At 34.6% G+C, this 22413-nt stretch overlaps 1 protein-coding gene across 1 annotated transcript in view; it reads left to right on the top strand.

Moving 5' to 3' along the window:
* Positions 1–4197: 4197 nt before the first annotated feature.
* Positions 4198–22413, top strand: part of LOC137402851 (sushi, von Willebrand factor type A, EGF and pentraxin domain-containing protein 1-like) — a 36940-nt gene continuing 18724 nt past the window's right edge. Inside the window, exons 1-4 of the mRNA XM_068089360.1 lie at positions 4198–4360; positions 5977–6159; positions 10250–10432; positions 15137–15259. Coding sequence (XP_067945461.1) covers positions 4198–4360; positions 5977–6159; positions 10250–10432; positions 15137–15259 — 652 coding nt within the window. The remainder of the gene's footprint in view (positions 4361–5976; positions 6160–10249; positions 10433–15136; positions 15260–22413) is intronic.

The following is a 22413-nucleotide window of genomic DNA, read 5'->3' as shown; positions in this document are numbered from 1 at the left end:
AGTCTATTATGTAAGTATAGTAGTTTATTATATAAGTATAGTAGTTTAATATGTGAGTATAGTAGTTTATTATGTAAGTATAGTAGTTTATTATGTAAGTATAGTAGTTTATTACGTATGTATAGTAATTTATTATGTAAGTATAGTAGTTTATTATGTAAATATAGTAGTTTATTATGTAAGTATAGTAGTTTATTATGTAAGTATAGTAGTTTATTATGTAAGTATAGCAGTTTATTATGTAAGTATAATAGTTTATTATGTAAGTATAGTAGTTTATTATGTAAGTATAGTAGTTTATTATGTAAGTATAGCAGTTTATTATGTAAGTATAATAGTTTATTATGTAAGTATAGTAGTTTATTATGTAAGTATCGTAGTTAATTATGTAAGTATAGTAGTTTATTATACAAGTATAGTAGTTTATTATATAAGTATAGTAGTTTATTATGTAAGTATAGTAGTTTATTATGTAAGTATAATAGCAGTTTATTATGTAAGTATAATAGTTTATTATGTAAGTATAGTGGGGTATTATGTAAGTATAATAGTTTATTATATAAGTATAGTAGTTTATTATATAAGTATAATAGTTTATTATGTAAGTATAGTAGTTTATTATGTAAGTATAGTAGTTTATTATGTAAGTATAGTAGTTTATTATGTAAGTATAGTAGTTTATTATATAAGTATAGTAGTTTATTATGTAAGTATAGCAGTTTATTATGTAAGTATAATAGTTTATTATGTAAGTATAGTAGTTTATTATGTAAGTATAGTAGTTTATTATGTAAGTATAGTAGTCTATTATGTAAGTATAGTAGTTTATTACATAAGTATAGTAGTTTATTATACAAGTATAGTAGTTTATTATATAAGTATAGTAGTTTATTATGTACGTATAGTAGTTTATTATGTAAGTATAGCAGTTTATTATGTAAGTATAATAGCAGTCTATTATGTAAGTATAGTAGTTTATTATATAAGTATAATAGTTTATTATATAAGTATAGTAGTTTATTATGTAAGTATAGCAGTTTATTATGTAAGTATAATAGTTTATTATGTAAGTATAGTAGTTTATTATGTAAGTATAGTAGTTTATTATGTAAGTATAGTAGTTTATTATGTAAGTATAGTAGTTTATTATGTAAGTATAGTAGTTTATTATGTAAGTATAGTAGTTTATTATGTAAGTATAGTAGTTTATTATGTAAGTATAGTAATTTATTATGTAAGTATAATAGTTTATTATGTAAGTATAGTAGTTTATTAAGTAAGTATAGTAGTTTATTATATAAGTATACTAGTTTATTACATAAGTATAGTAGTTTATTATACAAGTATAGTAGTTTATTATATAAGTATAGTAGTTTATTATGTACGTATAGTAGTTTATTATGTAAGTATAGCAGTTTATTATGTAAGTATAATAGCAGTCTATTATGTAAGTATAGTAGTTTATTATATAAGTATACTAGTTTATTACATAAGTATAGTAGTTTATTATACAAGTATAGTAGTTTATTATATAAGTATAGTAGTTTATTATGTACGTAAAGTAATTTATTATGTAAGTATAGCAGTTTATTATGTAAGTATAATAGCAGTCTATTATGTAAGTATAGTAGTTTATTATATAAGTATAATAGTTTATTATATAAGTATAGTAGTTTATTATGTAAGTATAGCAGTTTATTATGTAAGTATAATAGTTTATTATGTAAGTATAGTAATTTATTATGTAAGTATAGTAGTTTATTATGTAAGTATAGTAGTTTATTATGTAAGTATAGTAGTTTATTATGTAAGTATAGTAGTTTATTATGTAAGTATAGTAGTTTATTATGTAAGTATAGTAGTTTATTATGTAAGTATAGTAGTTTATTATGTAAGTATAATAGTTTATTATGTAAGTATAGTAGTTTATTAAGTAAGTATAGTAGTTTATTATATAAGTATAATAGTTTATTATGTAAGTATAGTAGTTTATTATGTAAGTATAATAGTTTATTATGTAAGTATAGTGGGTTATTATGTAAGTATAATAGTTTATTTTATAAGTATAGTAGTTTATTATATAAGTATAATAGTTTATTATGTAAGTATAGTAGTTTATTATGTAAGTATAGTAGTTTATTATGTAAGTATAGTAGTTTATTATGTAAGTATAGTAGTTTATTATGTAAGTATAGTAGTCTATTATGTAAGTATAGTAGTTTATTATATAAGTATAATAGTTTATTATATAAGTATAGTAGTTTATTATGTAAGTATAGCAGTTTATTATGTAAGTATAATAGTTTATTATGTAAGTATAGTAGTTTATTATGTAAGTATAGTAGTTTATTATGTAAGTATAGTAGTTTATTATGTAAGTATATTAGTTTATTATGTAAGTATAGTAGTTTATTATGTAAGTATAGTAGTCTATTATGTAAGTATAGTAGTTTATTATGTAAGTATAGTAGTTTATTATGTAAGTATAGTAGTTTATTATGTAAGTATAATAGTTTATTATGTAAGTATAGTAGTTTATTAAGTAAGTATAGTAGTTTATTATGTAAGTATAGTAGTTTATTATGTAAATATAGTAGTTTATTATGTAAGTAATTTTCCTGCTTTGTCATCTAGATAAAAACTTGAGACCTCCCAAAGTATTTAGGTATTATTATTATTATTATTGAATTATAGAACATCAAAAAACCTTTATATCGTGGAAGCATCCCCTTTCTGTAATGTTTACAGACAAATTGAGCCAAACATTCAGCTAATAGAGTTTTAAATATCTAGATTTTACCAAGTAATTATATATGATCATATTATCTTTTTTATTAATTTCATTGAAATTTCGTCTATATTTTTTGCAGAGCCAGTGTTAGTTATAAAAAATTGCAGGTTATTTGGCAGCGATTTCAACACAAACACTACTAAAGATGAAATTACACAATATATTTGTTGATTTTATTGGATAGTATCCTTATTTTTCCATCATTTTTTGATGCTTGAGGTGATGTGACCGCCAATATGTTTCAAGATTACAATCTAAAAAATTTGATTGCAGTTAAAATTCTCCGGTTAGCGAAAGGGATATTAGGATGACTATTGTTACAAAGAGACGTAAAAAAGCGTCTAAATTGATGCACTAGTTGCTATCGGCTGTTGCGTTCAAGTTGCAGTGTTACACGTCTGTATTTTTTCGGTTTCTTTGCAACTATAGATGTCATAATTACACTTTCGCTTACCTGAACATTTCAACTCCAACCATGTTTTGTCGATTTTAATCTTGAAACATCCTGGCAGTCAGATCATTGCAAAGATCAAAAACAATTAGAAACGATAGAAAAATGCTTATTCTTTCTGATAAAATCTGCTAGACTTTTGTGTAAGTTCATCATTAAGAATAAAAGGCAGACTGTAAGTGTTTTGTGTAAACAGAAATGACACATGTAGTGTGTACAACGTATATCTTATATTAATAATATTAGTGATGAGTGTAACTCGCAACAGATGCATTGAAATTTTAGTCAGACAAAAAATAATGTTCTTGTGAAGGAAGTTTTGAAAAAGAAAAAACAGAAAAATATTATTTAATTGTGCTGCTGCTGTTCAAGGTCTCATCTCCCAACAGCAGCCGATCAGAACTAAGCGGCCCAACTATAACAGAACTGGCAGGTAATGAAGTTACGCTGACTTTCACTTCTGATGGATCCGTCACAGGCAGAGGTTGGACCATCACGTGGGAAGGTTTGTAAAATAACTTTTTCTGATTTTTGTCATATAAATCTCAGTCGAGCTGGTTCAGTTGAGCTAGTTCAGCCAAGCTGGTTCAGTTGGCTGGTTCAGTCGGGCTAGTTCAGTTGAGCTGGTTCAGCCAAGCTGGTTCAGTTGGGCTGGTTCAGTCGGGCTAGTTCAGTCGAGTTGGTTCAGTCGGGCTGGTTCATTCGGGCTGGTTCAGTCAGGCTGGTTTAGTCGGGCTGGGTCAGCCAAGTTGGTTCAGTCGGGCTGGTTCAGTCGAGCTAGTTCAGTCGAGCTGGGTCAGCCAAGTTGGTTCAGTCGGGCTGGTTCATTCGGGCTCTTTTAGTCGGGCCGGCTCAATTTAAGGCTGGCTCTGTCCAGGGTTTCCACCACAGTATTTCTTCATCAACAACCAGCAATTCACTAGGGTTCTTTCTGGACAAATATGCTAAATTAGTAATGGTCACTAACAAATATTTCCATTTTTCTGCAGCTACTGTATTGCAAAATTGCACCCTTGATAGTGATGACTGTGATGAGAACGCGCAGTGCGTCAACTCGTCTGGCTCTCAGATCTGTATGTGCAACGAAGGATATGAAGGAGTCGGAAGAACCTGTCAAGGTGTGCCATATTATGTGTGTCTATTCTACTCTAACTTTTGTTAGTCATCTACTAGGTTAACCCCTTGGCTCATTTTCAGACACAGAAGTCTTTCTAACATTTAACATTAGAAATGCTTACAATGTATTTACTCTAATTAATATTTTATTGTGATTAGGCAAGGATTGCGGTGATTTTCCATTATCGAATGAAGTTAGCTGCAGCAGCAACTCCACACGGCATCCTAGTAATGCTACGTGCAATTGCTCACCAGGCTATGATGAAGTAGTGAGTTCACCATTTACAATAACTTGTGAATCAGATGGAAATTGGCATGCTGCAGCTGAATACCAAACTGTATGCACGAGTAAGAAACTATTAATTATAATAATTATTATTATGATATTTATATACTGTAATAAACATATGCCCATTTTATAGAATTTTTATATGGTAGATAAAGACTTTTCCTATCCTTTATGACAATTCATGTACTACTCTGAGCTCAGGCAGCAGCAATTAGTCTGCAGAAGCTCGCCACTAAAAACTGTACATCCACGCTTGACTGTGCTAAATGATTAATGATATTTCTGCATTATTTATACTTATGGTTTTTTATGCTTTTCATGTTTGCCATGTAATTGGCTTGCACTTTTTCTAGTATTTCTTGCATTGGAAAGCTTAGAAAATTTATGTCAGATTGGCAGAGTGTCACTTGCTCTCATGTATTAGTTTAAAGAGGTTATACAGTTTTAGAGGTCTTTAACGATCAACTCTTTTGCAACTGCGAGCTGAGTAGTGCAGTTTGACAAAGCGTTTGTGTATGGTCAAGAGCCCCATGATGTGGCCTTAGTAGACCAGGTACAAAACATTTCTGATTAATGAGTAGTAAATTAATTGGCATATCATATCTATATGACGACGAAAAGAAACAATTTTCTGCATGCTTCGAGCCAATAGAAAATATATTTTTAATCCATTCTGAACATTGCTTTGCATTACAAAAAATTTATTTTTTATCACAATTTCTTCTGCGTAATAACCTGTCATTACAGACACATTGCGGCTACAAAGGTTTTACTAATTTTGCTCTATAGCTTTGGGTGATTTTATTGAACAATAATACCACTGAGAGTGATTATTTTATGTACCTACAATAAAGCCGTAAGCTGTAATAATATTGATAACTCACCTGACTCAGAACATGCTCACCAAAGTCAAAGGATGATAAAGTGCCCGAGCTCAACCTGCAACTCATTTAGGATATTTTTCATGATATCAGCTGATGTAAAATTTTATGTTGATTAATTTGCTATGAGAATATCTTTTGTAAACCTTGTCGTTCAAAAATTATGAAAATTTATATGCGCCTTTGCAAGAATGAGAAGTTTAACCAAATATGTAATAATGTCCAAGTAAAGTAATTAGTTTGTTTGTGAAAGAGTTAAACATAATTACATTCTCAGATTAGCATTTCAATCTGTCAAAGCCTTTAAAGTTTTATTGCTGTTCTTTAAATAGTTGCAATAAAATTAGTTTTATTATAGTTGCTAGTTAAGCCTTATTTTATCTAGCAGATGGTTACTCAATGATTTCAGATGTCGTGCAAATCAGGCTTTTATACGTTTGTTTTATAGAAGTCAGCTGTGGTACCCCACCCACTGTTGACAACTCAGATACTTTATCAACATACCAGACAGGAGAAGAATACCTGGACACAGTCATCTATCAATGTCTAGAAGGATACGTTATAAATTCAACCACCAGCTCCGTCACGTGTCAGGCAAACAGAACCTGGACAACTCCTCCCACATGCACCGGTTAGGAAATAAATGGTCTTGTTTGAACCTCTAACCGTGAAGTTGACAAAATTAACATAGCATTTATATGTCTCCTAATAAAATCAAAATCATATGTGATAGGGAGCAGCAGTTGCCCTTTTAGGTATCAGAAATAAAACGAGTCACAAAAGAGGTTGGTACCGTGACAGTCTTTTTAACAGTCCAACTGACCAATAATATGCCAGAGTTTCTCTGACTTGGCTATGATTGGTTATAATTAGCCAATGGCCAACAGTTAGGTTACACTTGTACTTATCCAAAAGTTGCTATATACAGTAGATATTTGCTATTTAAACTAAAACTATTAGGAAAGTGGATCTTGAATGCATTTGAAGGATAACTAGCTTCATTACTAAATAATATAATACAGCTAATACATATAATACATATAATATAGCTGTACCAGGTTATGAGTAAGGGTATGCGTCTATGGGTGCGATATAGGACTAGACACAATTCTTGGAGGTTGAATAGGTTATTTTATTACACATGACAGTTCTTGGTATGCACCGTGAAAGCTAAAATAAAAGTCATAATGTTATGAGTGAAATTCGTAAAAATCGGCAAGATTGTGATAAGAAATACGTTTATAAAAAAAGATTAGTAATTACCTCTTGCCCTTTATTGGTCTGGTACGGCTAGGTTTATGTTAACTTATAAATACTGTATGAGTTGTCTCACTGTAGTGGTTTCTAACTAATAAAGACAACAGATTTTTAAGAAATATTAATACACAAATAATTAAAGTTGGTTAAAAATAAAATAACAAAATCAGAAATTGGATGATATACTAAATGGTAAACACCTTGCATGTACTTAAGAATAGAGTAGTATAGTTGTCTAATTTATGGTATGTTAACACAACCAAAATACAGAGACCGGTGCGACCAACTGATCTGATCTAGATGAAAAGCGTAGAAAAACCTAAACCGTTCCGCATGACTCACTAAGTAAAACGGCTGTGAAACTATCGGCTGACACCACACCGCCCTGTGACTGGACGCATCGCAACGGCGAAGGCGCACTCCAGCCAAATCACTTCATTGCACTACTCACACGCACTGACATAGCATTGTTAGCTTCATTAAGGCATCAATGTTGACATATTTAAAGTCACAAGGTTAATTTGTCTTTCTTTTTATTAACTAAGTTAAATAGAAGGGTTAGATAAACTGTCCAATATATAAAGCTGTCCTTTACATATAATAACAACCATGTCTGGCTGTTTGAGGCTACGCTAACAGTGATAAGAAAGAAAGTCTCTTGGGAGAATTTAACTCAGCTACTCCATTTTTCAGATCGGCAATGAAACCACCAAACCACTCGACCACATCATGACTTTACTGAATAATTTTGCACTAACTCGTTACTCATGATGACCTCTCATGATGCACTGGACTGCCAAATGTACTAGTTGTAATAAAACAACTGAAGCAGAATAATAAACATGATCATAACGGCGATTTAATTGTCCAAAGCGCCGAACCAGTAAAAAACAGGTGAGGCTATGATTTTGAAAAGAACCCGCTGGTTGTGGCAGGAAAGGCATCCAGCATTTATCCCTGCCTTCCTCTGTATGTAGACTAACAACATATGTAGTTAATTGTTGCTACTCAGGGAGAGCGATTGCCCGCATCAGTGTTAGCAGACATGTGACATAAGCGCTAGCAGGCATGTGACATCAGCTCTAGCAGGCATGTGACAATATACCCCGCAAACTAATGATAACCATAAAGAAAGACTTTTAAGCAAAACGGAAAGAGATTTCCTTTTAAATATGACCTCTTATGTTGCTGGTTTAATAACTCATTTTGTATCTACAAACGCGACAAATCGCAAGTAATGAGTACTAACCAATGGCACGATGTCAGCTTTCTTGGTGTCGGAATTTGAACGTGAGCAATGAATAAAAATTGGCTGATGCATCAATGGCTTCAGCACAATCTAAGAAATTACATTTACAAAACATAAAACACCATAGAAATTTTTTTCTAAGACTTCTTTGTAAAATTATTTCTGTGGATTTGCTGCATACCTTTTAAGGGGTAATTTATATGCTAAAACATCTGTTCATATATGCAAGTAAAGAACAGTTATGAATAATTAATAACTTTGCATAGCTGTGCCTAATTAACGTGTTTTTATTTTGATACTATATATATATTATAATTATATTGATATTTTATAAAAAAAACTCTCTCTATATATATTGCTGACGGTCTAGAAAGAGAGAGAACAGCTGTTAAAAATTAAAACACTTAAGAACCTGCCAACATACCTTGGATAGAAGTTTGCAAAAATAATTAAAGCTATACATTATAACACGAAGTTCAAGTCGATTGTAGGGTATAAATTCATAAATGCAGAAGTACTCGTTGCCAGTTTAGAGCAACTGTCTGTACTTGAGGACATCTTGCCATTACCATTTTATTAAAGTCGCTGCATTCAGTGGTGGCACAACTGGTTGTGTGACATTATCACACTATTAACAGGTATAATACCTGTTTCCTATACTCAGATGACACCTCATCACACTATACCTGTTTCCTATACTCAGGTGAAACTTCATCACACTATAGCTGTTTCATATACACAGGTGACACCTCATAACACTATAGCTGTTTCCTATACTCAGGTGACGCCTCATTACACTCTAGCTGTTTCTTATACTCAGACTCAGGTGACACCTCATTACACTATAGCTGTTTCCTATACTCAGGTGAGAACCTCATTACACTATAGCTGTTTCCTATACTCAGGTGACACCTCATTACACTATAGCTGTTTCCTATACTCAGGTGACACCTCATCACACTATATTGACGGGTCAACAGCAAATTTTGATATATGACCTCTGCTATTCTGCCCTGAGCAAGCAAAATGCCCTATCTTGATCTTTGTGAATTGTTCAGCACAAGCACACACGCGTTTTGGTTGAGCTTGGCATCAGTATTAGCAGTATTTCAATTATTTTTTTTCTGATTTATTATGGTGAGATATCCAACGATCTTTACCAGAATTTTTTTTTCGTGAAATTTTTAAATCAAAGGAGTTATTTCACTTAGCGCATTTTGATTGCATAAATTGAGAATTTACTAAGCTGGGACTAGGCAATCATAACGCCCTATCATGGCAGATAGGGCGCTTTGATTGCTTAATTGGACTGGTTTCTCATTGTTAGTTTGCCACAAGGCCATTTGCTATGACTTGATTATCAAAGGATTACAAGTTTCAATCTGATATTAATCCACAATTAGTCAACAAAAGGATAAATGTTGCAATTCCTATTATTCATCCAGCCAACACAGGGATTAAAACCTTGTAATAGCCATCCTTCAGCTCAAAAGTTAAGAGATGATCAAAGATCTAAGTCTCATTCAAACCTGACGTTATGAAATGAAAGGAGTAAGTAAAATAGTGGTTTTAATACGTTCAAACGCTTTTATTGAAAATAATTTAAAACAAACAATTGAGTGCAATAATGTCAGTATTTGAAGAAAGCAAAACCTTTCCATGGACATGTAATTATAACAAGTTTCTCATCAAATATCAAAGTCAGATTTGTGAATCTAGACTTAAATGTATGTCACTTCGAGATCGTCTTGTCATAATAAATATATTATAATAAAAAATATAGCAATAAGGTTGAGAACTTAGACGTGCGCTAGCTTGTAAAAGCTGCCTTAGAAACAACCAAATATATCTGCTTCAGTTTTGCTTCCCTTTGTTTATATACTATGTGATTAGACAATGCTGCTCATAACGCCAAACTTTGTGTATGTTCAGGCCAATTAAAACGCCTTATCTGCAGATAGGGCATTTTGATTGCCACTTTATGTGTGGTAAATATGGATTGGATTTTTGTGCATAGTGAAAAGTGCTATTTCTGGTGGTCTCAGAAGTATGAAATTTTTGGACATATTAGATCTCAACCTAACTTACATATAAGCACAAAAAAGCGCAATTTGAAAAAATGGTCAGATAAGGCGTTTTGCTTGCTTAGGGAAGTATAACTCATAATATTATAATTGTGAGATATAAAATTATAACAATCACATTGACATTGTAGAAGTTCTTTGTGGTGAGCCTCCAGTAGTCTTTTATGCAAATCATCAAGCTACTGTGCAAACAGGAAGTAAATATCAAGACAGGGTAATTTACACCTGCCAGCCAGGGTACGAAGTTAGCTCTGGATACTATGCCTCATACTGTGAAGCCAGTGGCAAATGGTACCCTACTCCAAGATGTTCATGTAAGTCCAGGCACCTGCTATGGCTGTCTTCGGTGGCACAGCTGATGAAAAATATATTGGAAAAACGGCTTAAAGTGCCATTAAAGTCAGACCCTGAAAATATCTTTTGCTTTACCATGTCTTTTGCTGACTTAAAAACCACTTGTCTCAACTTGTAGCCAGAAGTCTGAACAATCAGTTATAATGCTAGCCAACATTTACACCCTTTTTCTTTGAAAGAGGAAGTTGCTATGGAAAGTAGTAATTTTGAACTCAATTGACTGTGTGATCAGCTCTAACTGCAGCTTTGGGACTTTACTGAATTGCTATAATGTTATCTGTCATAAAATCTTGAGAGACATGTACAAGGTTGTTTTTAACACATTCACAATTGAGTTAGAGTTATGGAATTGATTTTTGTAGATGGAATCAGATGCAATTCTGGTTTTTATACAAATGCTACTGGAACAGTCACTTCTATTAATTATCCGGACCGGTATAATAACGGCCTAAACTGTGGATGGACTATTTCTTCTCTGTCGGCTGCAAGCATCATTCTCATCGTAGACGCCTTCAGCCTAGAGTCTTGTTGTGATCACCTCCTGGTTAGTCAAAACCAGCTTTTCTAAAAGGGCACTTTACAGAAGGCAACTTTGCTAGCAATTTTCCTGATCTGCTTAATCAAAGTTAGGCTCAAGATGTTGATGACATGTGCTTTATGTCTGGTCCACACTGTATCACCGTATCTTTGCATTGATGCCACAATACTTCGGTGATCATTGATAATAACAATGTTCACACTATTACAAACCCATCTGCGTTTGCATTAGAAAGTACTCCGTAAAGTTCTGTTGTCATTTTTCTTTTTAATTTTTCACGGAGAAACCTCTTTTTTCCCGTTATCGAATCAAATACTAGTCCCATAGAAATTATCATAACCGAAAATAAATTAATCATGCAAACCACAACTACAAATTACTATCGCCAAAATTATTCACCTTGTACAGGCTGTCGTCGATGCTCAGCGAAATTTTGAGAAAGTTTAACAGCTGCAAACTTTTCCGGCGTATCCACAATGCTTCGTCGATGCTATCGGTCCCTGGAGCACATAGCCGACGATGAACGCCGAAATGATAATGCCGACATACGTCAATATAGTGTGAACTAGGTTATAAAGAGTTTGTTAGTTTTACAGAAGACATTGCCTGTATCTAAGTAGAACAACAGCATGTTACTGAGCTGTATGTGGCTATTCAGTTTAGTAGTTTTCAAAATCTTTCTGAGAAAAATATTGATGAAGAAAGACATTAAGTGCATTAGTCATGCGAGCAAACCATGTTTTTTTAGGATTATGACCTTGTACAAATATATATGCCTACGTACAACTGGTTTAATTGTGATGAAAAACCTCTAATTGAATGCCACCCTCTATTTGAGCTCTACCTCTATTTGAGCGCCACCTCTATTTGAGCGCCACCTCTATTTGAGCGCCACCTCTATTTGAGAGCCACCTCTATTTGAACGCCACTTTAAAAATCTTTGATCTTCATGATCCCATAATATCTGGTGATCGGTAGAGAAGTGTCCACAAAATTTTATTAATAATGAACCGTTTACATCAATAACAAATAATTCTTGTGTTGTCCAACTCCATAGCTTTTCACTTGTTTTTTGCTAAAGCTTTGAAAGCAACACCATAGAAATAATGAATAACTGTTCCAGATTAATAGTAGTTTTTTGTTTAACGCGGTTTTGATACTTCGAAATACTTGTATATAAAAACGCTTTATATTTAAAATTGGCCAAAATTACGCTGAGCAAGCAAAACCTTCATGCGTGGCATTTGTGCTAAATGCCATGCTTAATACTTTTTCTCTGCCAAAAAATTCTTCAGAAGCTATTATTGACTAGTTATGCAGTGCAGAAAGAATGTTGAGGTCAGAAGACATTGTGGAAGGTATTGGACAACTAGAAGATCTTTGTTTCATTGAAAGCAGCAATCAGTACACAACTACATGTATCTTAGCGAACAATGCAAATATTTTTATTTTAAAACGTTAAATTTTGTTTCTGCATGTAATATAAGTATGGTTAATTTATTTCATTTGTTTATAAATTTATATGTGTAGCATTTAAATGATTATCTATTTATAACTATAAATTTACAGATTTATAGCCTATTATTTGATGGCATCTTTGCAGTAATTTGATCTTACTATTAATTGACGCTCGTAACTCCTCTTATATTGCACATAAAAAGCTGGTTTTGGCTGCAAACTGTAGCAAACATATCAATGAGTGCAATGAGTTTTTTTGAACATTGGTAATACAGATATAAAATAAATTGTGTGTTCAAATTTAGAATTAGATAAAAACTTAAAGCTTCAACAAATTGCAAAGCAGGACACAGGCTATATTATCATCACAAGTTAATTGCAAGCAATAGATTTCAGCCGGTAGAGATATTTCTTGGTTTCTTAATGCATATTTATTAGGAGACTTTGACAAGTTGCAAGTCAGCTAGCAGATTTATTATATACAAAAAGGTTTAATATAAAAAGAAGGCAAAATATACGCGACATTTGTTTTGTCCGTAAAAGGTCTAAATTTATCTTCTCAAAATTCTGACAAGTTATTTGAAAAATACAACGCCTGCCTCTATTTGAACGGCACCTCCAATTGACCGCCACTACTGAAGAAGGGCTGAAAAATAGAGCGCCATGGCGTTCAATTAGAGGTTGTACGATATGTATATACATATATATATGCATATATGAATAACAGCATAAAATCGAGCAGAGTGCTCAATGATAAAATCAGAGCAAGTTAAAAACAGTAAAACAGACTATAACTTTAGATAAAACCCTTGATTACTAATAGTTTCATGCTTGGTAAGATCTTCGAATAAAGTGTTTGCACCAGTTTTGGTTACTTTATAGACAGCTGAAACTATTACAACTACTAAAACTCTCTAGCTGGATGATTTTGGTTGTTAAAGGATTCATAGAACCATCAGGTTTTAAAATTTGAGAGTAGGAGTTTGCTGCAGTGTCTACAGGCGCTGATGAGTTCATTAGGTCTGTTCAATTTCTAAATTACATGTATATACAGGTCACACATAGCATCATTGAACAAACGTGATGAACTGATCAGCGCCTGTAGACACTTTAGCAAATTCCTAATCTCAAACTTTAAAACCTGATGGTTCTATGAATCCTTTAACAACCAAAATCATCCAGCTACAGAGTTATAGTAGTTTTAATAGTTTCAGCTGTCTATAAAGTAACCAAAACTGGCACAAACACTTTATTCAAAGTTATTACCAAGCATGAAACTATTAGTAATAGTGTTTTATCTTGTTACTGCCTGTGTTGCTGATTTTATGTATATACATATGTATTGACATACATATTTTAGTACTAAACAAAAAGATATATACATATGTATATAAATATATGTTATAAATGGATAATTGTATGTATATAATGTGTATATGTATAAATCTTAGTGTCTTACCAATTATAACAGTAAAGTTTTAGTAACGAAAAATCCACTTTGCAGAAGATTTGATCTTGGAACCTCTAGATCTAGGGGGCATCGAGCTCATTCATTAGACTACACCATTCAGCTTGGCATGGCAGTCAATAATAGTGAAGATAATCATTAAATTGATTAAAATACGCTTATTGACATTGCATCACATGTAATGATTAACAGCTAGTCTTACTAGGTGAATGCCCATCATTGCGTGGGTAATAAAAACAGCTTATAAACAGTTGTAGGTAATGAGGTGTACAGGGAACGTAATGGTTATAAGCTATTTTTTTATTAGCTGTGCAATGTAGGGCATTCAGCTAGTGTATATACTGTACATATATATAAATTATTAGAAAATTAGATAGTGTACTTATTTTGTCAGCTACTGTCAGTTTCTTGTTTACACATTCATCAGACTGTAGATCTCCTTCAGTCTTATGGCTGCAAGAGATCTACTGTGATTTTAGTTCTAATTTAAACAATTTTCGATATATATATATATATATATATATATATACGCGCATACATAACCTGTTTTAGTACGCAGATTCTACAGGCCAAAGGTATGAGCTCCGCAGCACTGGAACGCATGAAATTCAAGGAAATGAAGTTCATTTAACCTTCACAACTGATAGTTCTGTAAATTATAATAGCTGGAGCATTCGCTGGATAGGTTAGTTTTTTGTTGTACATGTAAAAAAGTTTAAGTTTATATTATTGAAACTTTGAAAGACAACCATGACCAGAATCCAATAAGGAGTTTCTCTTGTGCTTAACAAAGACCAAATTGTGTAACAAAATGTATAATGTAAAAGTTAATGTAGGTCTTTGTATGCACATGGATGCAAGCCTTTTTATTTACTTGTATGTAAGTCTTTGTACTTACCTGTATGCAATTTTTTGTATTTACTTGCATGTAAGTCTTTGTATTTACATGTATGCAAGCCTTTGTATTTACCTGTATGTAAGTTTTGTATTTACATGTATGCAAACCTTGTATTTACTTGTATGCAAGTCTTTGTATTTACCTGTATGTAAGTCTTTGTATTTACATCTATGTAAGTCTTTGTATTTACTTGTATGTAAGTCTTTGTATTTACTTGTATGTAAGTCTTTGTATTTACTTGTATGTAAGTCTTTGTATTTACTTGTATGTGAGTCATCATTGTTTGTCCTGATTTTTCACAGCTTTAGTAACCTGCATTGTCGGTCAGTCAGAGTGCGGTGTCAATGCTGAGTGCACTAACTCTAGCGGCTCCTACACATGCAGGTGTAATGAAGGATACGAAGGAGATGGATTAACTTGTCTCGGTATGTCAAAGATGTCAGTTTAAATGTATTGTTATATCGTAAGAGTGTGACAGTTGTCTCTGTATGTCACACATGTTATCTTACATGTACATGTCATATCACACAAGTGTAATGTTTGTCTTAATATTCCACAACATATAGCATTGATCTCAATATGCTACATGTACCAGAACACTAGTTTAGGTAAATGTACATCACATGTGTAAAATATGTATTTTGGAATTCCATGAAAATTCATTAAATGTTTTTGTAAGAGAAACTTTGCACTTACATTAATTAGATATGATTTGAAGACAGTTTAGACTAGTAGACAATGTGAGATGCATTGTTCAGACAGATTTCTTAAAACAAATTTTAACCCCAATCAATTTGCAGACTCTTCTGTTTATGACACAAATTGTGGTATGTCATCAACTTAGCTGTAGGTATTGATAAAAAATAGCTGTGGTATTAGTAAAATTTGTTTAACACAACTATTAGTAATGATGAGAAGAATATTTGGCATGTTCTGTTTAAAATCATAGCCAGAAATTGAGCCAGAAACTTGTTTATATAATATAGCTAAATGATAAGAAATGCATGTCTTATCTACCTATGAAAACTATTGCAAACTACTTTCAGCATGGCATGTACCCTTTAACCTGGAGCAGGTTGATTGCGGATGATTATTTAATTGGTATTCGACTTGATGCATGAGTTTTTGATGATATTGCATATTCTGTTGTGGACCACCTCAAGTTACTAAATCTTGCATAAGTTTACTGATCTGACACTCAGCCTTTTCCCAGCCTGCTTAGGCTTTTGAACATACTACAGTTATAAATATTAGAAAATTATTAGTGCCTAGAAATGTGAGGTTAGATGGAGAACAAAACATAATAGATTTAGACAATACACTGTGACCTGAGAGAAGCATGATGCACACGACAGTGAGTCAGAGAATGTGCCCTGAGAGACACATGATGAACAGTGGCAGAGAGTCAGAAAATGTGATCTGAGACACACATGATGAACAGCGGCAATGAGTCAGAGAAATGTGACCTGAGACACACATGATGAACAGGGTTGAGAATCAGAGAATGTGTCATAAGAAGCTCAAGGAAGAAAATTGAAAGTCTGAGCTCAAATATTGTAGACTTCGAAGTAAACCTGTGAAGTTAGAAACTTCTGGAAGAAATTAGCAGAAATTAGAGAACCAATATGTACTAGAATAGGATTTGTGTCTGTCTGTTTGTCCAAAGCATGGCTCAAAATAAGAAAAAAAGATCGCAGCATATGGAAATTGAACTCATGAAATTTGGCTTAACATCTCAGTACTCTTACATCGGAGCTAATCATCGGCCTGTCTTTGAATTACAATAATAGTGATCAGTCTTAAGCTGTGGTCACACGATTGCCAAACCGACTTAGGTTTAGTTTAATTCAGAGATTGTTTTGGTTTGGTTTGGCTAAGCCACATGTCACATGGCATCCTAAGTCACTTCACTGCTTAGATACCATATGCATGGATACAGGACACTATTTCATTGGTAGTTTTTTATGTATTTGAGCTAAATATTGATGCATTCTGTAATAATTCTGCACGTACTTATTAAATCTGATGACCTCCCACGGCACACTGAGCTTCCAGGGTACTAGTTATATATACCATTTAAAAAGTGCTTCAACAGATGGGTATAGCTGTTTTAAATCTGCTTTGTAAAATACTGAAAATAACAGAAAATATTTTTAGTATTTATAGCGGTTTACGCTAGGTTCGTAGCTGGCAAGTGTATTAAGCTGGAATTGATTCACTGATTTGGAGATGACTCGTTGATGTTTTATTCAGTCAACACCGAAACCGTGAAATCTACAAATGATTAACATATTTAAAAGTTCTTCCACAGCAATATAAAAAATAACGATATTATAGAAATAGAAAATTATCGACACAAACCTTTTGCCGTCTTTGAAAAACACTCACACAGCTAAATCAAGAAGTCAAACGAAACAAATTAGCGATAAATGCAAAAATGTTCTGAACAGAAAAATTGTCAATTAAATCATCAGTTGCGTGTTACTAGTTGAACTTCAAAAGTCATAATGCCGAGCGTGGATGGAAGATAATTGCAGGAAGTGAAGGCGTGTCGAGACACGTCAATACACGTCGAAACAACCCTTGTGGCGCCTTAGACCCGGATACAGCGATGTTTTACTTAACACAAGACAATAAAATTGGTGAGTTAGTAGAGACAGGAAATGTTAGTAGGGTTCTCTTACACTCCCACCAAATATAAATTCTAATATATTTTATATTTCCGCTGCACCATGTACGCAATTGGACTCAACAAATGTCCTTTTTTTTTTCTTTTTTTTTTTTTTTCATGTCAGCACCTTTTTTGCAAAACCATAGTAGTAATACCAAGGTCATATTCTAATGGAAAACAATAGGTTTGAAGGTTACGTAAGTAATACAAAATATATAAAGTTCTATCCTAACAACAACAAAACCAACACAAGCAACAACATAAAACAAAAAAAAAACAAAAAAAAAACTAACATCTAAAGTTGAATTAGCACCACAAACGGAGGTTGCTATTAAACGATATAATATGGGCAATGTAAGTGGGAATTATATATCCTCTAAGAGTTTTACTAGTTTTTGTATGGGACGTTGAAGATAAGTTGGTTCTGCCATATTTCGCCCCTTTTTGTCTAAGTTACAATTTCCCAGCCTCACAGTCACCTTACGCACTAAACCGTCTTTACCTGGAAACACATCTTCAACTCGCCCTATTTGCCACATGTTCCTCGGCTCATTGGATTCGACTATAAGTACAACATCTCCGACCTTCAAATTGTCTTCAACTTTTGTCCAGGTTTGACGACGCGTGATGTTGTCTAGATATTCCAGTTTCCATTTTCTCCAAAACTCTTGAGCTACCCACTGTACCCTTTTCCATCTAGCATGGCAGTATATTGCTTCATCAAAATTTCCAGGTGGTGGCGCAGTGGGTTCCTTTCTTTCTGTTAGAATCATGTTTGGTGTGACTGGTGTTTCTTCATGATTAGAGATGTTGATTGCTCCTAAGGGCCTGTTGTTGACAATAGCAGCAACCTCATAGAATGCCGTTCTTAGGGAAGTACTGTCGAGTCTAGAACTTTGCCTTAATATGTCATTGAGCACTGCTCTGATGGTACGGATCTGCCTCTCCCAAACGCCTCCCTGGTGGCTTGCCGTCAGGGAATTAAATACAAACTCTGTGCCTCTATCGCATAGGCATCTTTTTGCTTCCGCATCCAACAAATTTTTGGCGCCGACAAAGTTTGTTCCATTGTCAGAATAGAGCTTTATCACAGAACCCCGTATGGCGATGAAACAACGTAGTCCATTGAGAAAGGCGTCGGCAGTTAAATCGTCTAAAACTTCAATGTAGAGAGCCCTACTATACAAACATGTGAAAACTAATCCGTACTTTTTCATTTCCTTCCTTCCCTCTTTAATCGCGTATGGGCCGAAGCAGTCCATTCCTGTGTGTGTGAACGGTGGGGCACAGCTAGTTCGGTCTTGAGGTAACTCTCCCATTTGCTGTCTCATAGGCTTTCTTTTCATCTTCTTGCATGGCATGCATTGACCTAATTGTTTTTTAACTGTTTTTATACCCGATATGAGCCAGAGGCCATTTTGACGCATGGATGTTAGCGTGTAGGAAGGTCCCATGTGGTGTGAAATTTCATGGTAGTAGTTAATAAATAGCTTACTCGAGTGAGAGTTCTTTGGTAATATTATTGGATGTTTCTCTAGCTCGGTAAGAGATAAAGAATTTCTTGCTCTCCCACCAATCCTTACTAAGCCATGTTGATCCAGGTAGGGGCTTAATCGAAGCAACAAACTTGTTTTCATCACTTGGTTACCTTTTTTCAAAACTCTGATTTCCTCTTGAAAATATTTTGTCTGTGTAATTTTCAATACTAATCTTTTGGCCGCTTCGATATTTTCAATTGATGGTCGCGTCAGAGGAATCTTTAAGGACTTGTTCTTGGCCATCTGGAGTAAGTAAGCAAAGGCTCTTAGCAGTCCCTTGAACGTGCTATACTTCTTCAACTTGTTGTACATGTCCATGAGTGTTGAAATCTCAGTCGCTCTGACAACTTGGACTTTCTTAACTTCTGGATCATCCTCTGACACTTCTCTTCGTGTCGACATATCCAACTGTAATCTATGTTGTAGTTCTGGCTGCGATCGTAAAAACTTGGGACCCGTAAACCACATAGTGCGTTTTAATTTTTCGGCCTCCATCCCTCGAGAAGCTATGTCGGCAGGGTTTTCTGCCCCGGGTACGTCATGCCATTGCTCAGGGTTAGATGCTTGTCTAATCCCGTGAACTCTGTTAGCAACAAACGTGTGAAATTTCCTCCTATCATTGCAGATATAGCCAAGCACGATGGTTGAATCACACCAAAAAAATGACTTGCTTATATCCATGTGCAGTTCCCTTTGAAGCGTATTGTTGAGTTGGGTGGCTAAAAAGGCACCTTGTAGCTCTAGTCTCGGAATGGTGGTTACCCCTTTACTGGGTACGACTTTTGCTTTTGCCAACACAAGATTGGTGCAAACATTTCCTAGGTTGTCAATGGATCGCAAATACGAGCAGGCACCAATGCCTTCCAGCGAGGCATCTGAAAATGTGTGCAGCTCATACACGCATTGCGTCTGCAACCCATCCAGGCACCTAGGTATTTCTAATTGGAGTTGTGACAGTTGAGTAGCCCATCTGTTCCACAATTGATTCATTTCCTCATTGAGAGGTTCATCCCAATCAACACTAGTCTTATTGACCTTCTGCAGTATATTTCTTCCCTGGTGTGTGAATGGTGCTAAAAGACCAATGGGATCAAAAAGCTGACCGACTACAGACAATATGCCACGTCTTGTGACAGGCCCCGCTTTAACCTCATTTCCACTAAATCTGAAAAAATCTTTATTAAGGTCCCACTCCAATCCTAGGGTACGTTGAGGGGACAGATAATCTGCAAACAAATCGATTGCTCTCTCCGACTCGGGAATCGATGATAAAACTGAAGAATCATTGCTAATGAACTTATGAAGTCTTAAATTTCCTGTTGCGCAAAGAGCCCTAGCGTCCTCAATAAGTTGCTGGGCTTCTTCCGTTGTGTTCACGCTTGTGATACCGGCATCAACATAGAAATCTCTCCGTATAAATTCTGCAGCTTTTGGGTATTCCCCGGCATGGTCGTCTGCTAAAGTTCTCAGACCATAAGTGGCAACAGCAGGTGAAGATGTGGCTCCTAACAAGTGCTTTGTCATCCGATACTCTTTGACTTCTCCCTCTGTTGTTTTCCATAAAAAGCGCAAATAATCTCTGTCAGATGGAGTAACATGAAAATTGAAAAACATTTTTTCTATGTCGCAAGCGATTGCGATTTTTCCTTTTCTAAACCTACACAAAATCCCAAGCATACTGTTGGTCAAATCAGGGCCTTGAAGCAGATGCTGATTTACAGATGTTCCCGAATATGTAGCTGCACAATCGAATACCACACGGAGTTTGCCTTTCTTTTGGTGCTTTACTGCAAAGTGTGGTATATACCACACGCAACCTTTCTGAGGAACAATATTGGTAGCCTCTTCAGCATGGCCCCCCGAAAACATCTCTTGCATGAATTGTACATACTGTAGTTTAAACTCCGAGTCGCTCTCAAATCTCTTAAATAGTGAAGTGAGGCGTTGTTCGGCTTGGCGTTTGTTGTCTGGTAAGTGTGGTCGCTGCCTAAATGGTAAAGCCATCTGATAAGACCCTGATGGTAGCACTTCCGTTGTTTGTTCCATGATGTTTAGAAAGTTTTTGTCTTCTTGAGATATGAGGACATGATCGTCGAGCTTGATGCATGTACGGTGTGTAATAAGTCTTCTATCTCCTTGCCGTCTGTTGTCTGCTCCAAAGACGGTCCACCCCCAACATTGATTTCCTGGCATACGGCAAGCCTTTGACTTGAACTAATGTTTCTAAAGGGGCAAAAGCCTCGGGACAATTAGCTCCTATTAGCAATCCAATAGGAATGTCCATCAAAGGTGGCAATTTGCTTGCAAACTCGTTAAGATGAGATAGTTTTGCCACATTATTTCTGCAAGGAATGTGGTCGCGATTGCATGCAATATCTTTCCAACCATAGGCATCTAAGTAAGTGAAGTCTGCTTGTTCGTATCCTTGTATTCTAATATCTTGATATAAAGTGACCCATTTTGTTGATTCTCCTGTGAGAGTTTCTACTGTGACCAATTCTCTTGTGTGGTCGGGTTGGAGATATTTCGCCAAGTCTGTATTGATGTAAGAGTGGTCTGAACCTGAATCAAGGAGCGCGTATACAAGTAGCGTTTTTGCAGGAGATTTGTCAGTAGTTATATGCACTGGCAAGATCATGCTGAGGGAGTTACCTGTTGTACCAGTTTTCTTTGAAGATATCCGTTTAAGTTCTGCACTTGGTTCTTTTCCCGGCTGAATATTTGTGCTGGGCATCGATGTGGTTGAGCTTCTTTCACTTGGTGGCTTCGGAACCGCAGCTTGTTCTTGGTTTCTCCAATGTTTAGATGTTGTCGAAAAGTCGATGTGTAGGACTGTTGGATGTCTTTTCCCACATCCTGTCTTGGAACAAAAGGCTCTGTTTGGGCACTGTCTTGATACGTGTCCTCTTTTAGTACAGCCAAAGCAAAGACCATTCTCCTGAAAAAATATGTTCTTTGGTTCTCTTGGCAGCTTAGCAAGTGCCCAACATTCGTTCGTTAGATGGGTTTTCTTACAGTAAAGACATTCACTTATTTGAGAGGTTCCTGTTGAATGGCTTCGTAATTTCATTGGATTGGCTGGAGCATAGCTCCTTTCCCTTTTATTGAAATCTGGCTTATGTTGATAGTTTTGACTTGCTTCCTGTCCGCTGATCTTTCGTTCTTCTTCCATGTCTTCAGCTTGCTCTTTGACGAATTCTGCAAATTCATTAAAAGTAGGATAACTGCTATATTCTTTTACACACACTCTCACCTTTTTGGCCCAGGATCTCAACATCCATTCTGGTAATTTCCTAGCAAGAATCTCATTTTGGTTTCTGTCATTCAATAGGCGCAACTCATCACAACCTCGCATTGCGGATTTGATGTG

Source organism: Watersipora subatra, chromosome 8 (assembly GCF_963576615.1).
Source record: "Watersipora subatra chromosome 8, tzWatSuba1.1, whole genome shotgun sequence".
Lineage (NCBI taxonomy): Eukaryota > Metazoa > Bryozoa > Gymnolaemata > Cheilostomatida > Watersiporidae > Watersipora > Watersipora subatra.
Note: the sequence above shows the minus strand (reverse complement) of the source record. Positions and strands in the feature narration are given on the sequence as shown.